The following is a 2,223-nucleotide window of genomic DNA, read 5'->3' on the forward strand; positions in this document are numbered from 1 at the left end:
GGCAAGAGGCGCGCCTGGGACACAATATCCCAAACAATCAATGCCTCTTTTCCACTGGTGGTGCGGACAGGCGACGATTGTGAGAAAAGGTGGTATGTGCTGCAGTCCAAGGCAAAAGATGAGATTGCAGCACACAAGCGGGAATCCTCACTCACAGGGGAGCAAAATACTATGGCCTACCACATAATCTGGCAACTTGCTCCTGCTGGCAAAGTTAATTTACATGCCTAAGTACTGTGTTCATTGACTGTTTCTTTCTAGGGGGTGGACCACCTGCAAAGCAGCTGTCCCAGGTGGCCGACACTGTCTTTCAAGTCCTGGGACACTCTGAGGTCAGTGTCACCGGGCTGCCAACAGGCATTGACACGTCAATGATGCAGGCCCTTGAAATGCAGCAAAGGTAGGACACAGGGTTATTCATATCAACAGTGTTTATTCATTGCAGAAGCCATTTCATGTGTTATCCATGCTCATTGTATTTAAATTAATTTAATCAAAACAATAATTAAACTAGGCCTATGTATTTCTGTAGCATGGAGCCATCACAAGAACTGGGCCCATCAAGTTTGCCTGAACCATCTGCAGCTGCTACTCAGGATAGCCCGGCGGATCAAACACCATTCCCATCCGCAGCACCTGCTCCGTCAGCATTCCTGCAGGAGAGAAGATTGCAACTCACAATTGATGTGTTTGAACAACAAAAAAAAGTCCTTTCCCTTCAGGAGGAGTACTATCGCCTTAAAATTGAACACCTAAAAAATAAACCATTTAGAGATTGTGTTCTGTGTCTTGCATTTAACAATTGCAGGTGATGTGCAGTAAAACTGTGGTAGTTCTTAATACCATCACAAGTTCTCAAATGACATGGGGCTACAGCTTGCCTGAAATGTAAATTTGTGAAGTTTGCCCTGTAAGGCAGTCCACTCTGGGCTAGGTTCCCCTGTGGAATGTGAATATCTTCTTCACCACCATCCTCATCCTTGTCTCCATCCTCATCGCCATCCTCCAGAGGTTCTACAATCTGTCTAACCTTGCAAATAGTGTGTAATACTGCACAGGCTATGATGACTTTGCTGACTTTTTCAGGCCTCAGCCGCACCTCTCCGTGGAGAACATGAAAGCGCCTCTTAAGCTGGCCTATGCCACGCTCCACCACCGCTCTTGTTGTCTTGTGGGCCCTACAATAGAATACAGACCTTTAATTATTTGATGGAAATATTGCACTACTTGGATGCTCTAACATATTGCTTGCATTTCATTTCCATGATTTTTGTATTGTTTGGCTTACCTGTTATAGTTTAGTTGGGGCCCTTGGCGTGGCTGGAGGTAAGGTGTAAGGAGCCATGGTTTGCATGGGTAGCCACTGTCCCCTAACAAGTGGCAATTAGCTGGCACATAGCGTCTCTCAAAAAGCTGTCTGATGCCACTCTCGGAGAGCATTCTCGCATCATGTGTGGAGCCTGGCCATTTAGCCACAATGTCCAAAATCTTCCAGGCCGCATTGAACACTATTTGCACATTGATGCTGTGGAAATTCTTCCTGTTAACAAAGACAGCCTCGTCCTCTGATGGCGCAATTATTCTCACATGTGTTCCATCAATTACACCCACAACGCCAGGGAATCCTGCAATGTCCATAAATGCCCTTTTATGTGTGTGTAAAGTGCGGGCATCCAGCGGGAATGAAACAAATTGTGTCACAATATTAGGTTGTGACAAAGCTGTCAGTGTTTGGGTGATGACTCTGCTGACGGAGGATTGGGACAGACCCAAGTCATCACTGCTGCATTGTTGCATTTTCCCTGTTGCCAAATACCTCAGGGTTGTGATTACTTTCTTCTCCGGTGTAATAGCGTTGTGGCGTCGAGTTGGTGAAGTAATTGCATCTCTAAGGAGATCCACCACAAACATGATTCCTGCACGATCCAATCTGTAGCGTCTCAATAATTCCCTGTCATCCAGTGTTTGCAGGACATCTCTCCTGCCTCCTCTGTTGGCCATTTTGTGCAGCTGCTTAGGGTAACTCCTAAGCCACTAAAAGTCCTCTTCCCTTAAGCGCTAGGACTCTTGAGGAATAGCTTTTATATTAACTGGGATTTTCGTGTCACTTTTAGGGGAAATTCTAAGAAAACGTCATGCCTCTGAGAATTTTCTTAGAATTTGGCCGCTAGGAGCCGCTTTTTGCACAAAAATTCTTTAGAGATATGGGCCCAGAAGTGAAAG

The 2,223-nt window shown here is 45.7% G+C and overlaps 1 protein-coding gene across 1 annotated transcript; it reads right to left on the bottom strand.

Moving 5' to 3' along the window:
- Nucleotides 1-588: 588 nt before the first annotated feature.
- LOC308382236 (putative nuclease HARBI1) lies at nucleotides 589-2,001 on the bottom strand (the record flags this gene model as incomplete). The annotated part of the gene is made up of 3 exons (XM_080859931.1): nucleotides 589-653; nucleotides 967-1,178; nucleotides 1,289-2,001. The coding sequence occupies 3 exons, from the start codon at nucleotides 1,999-2,001 to the stop codon at nucleotides 589-591; spliced, it is 990 nt and encodes a 329-aa protein (XP_080716057.1).
- Between the last annotated feature and the right edge of the window lie 222 nt (nucleotides 2,002-2,223).

The sequence above is a fragment of the Sprattus sprattus genome (genome assembly GCF_963457725.1).
Source record: "Sprattus sprattus genome assembly, chromosome: 2".
Lineage (NCBI taxonomy): Eukaryota > Metazoa > Chordata > Actinopteri > Clupeiformes > Clupeidae > Sprattus > Sprattus sprattus.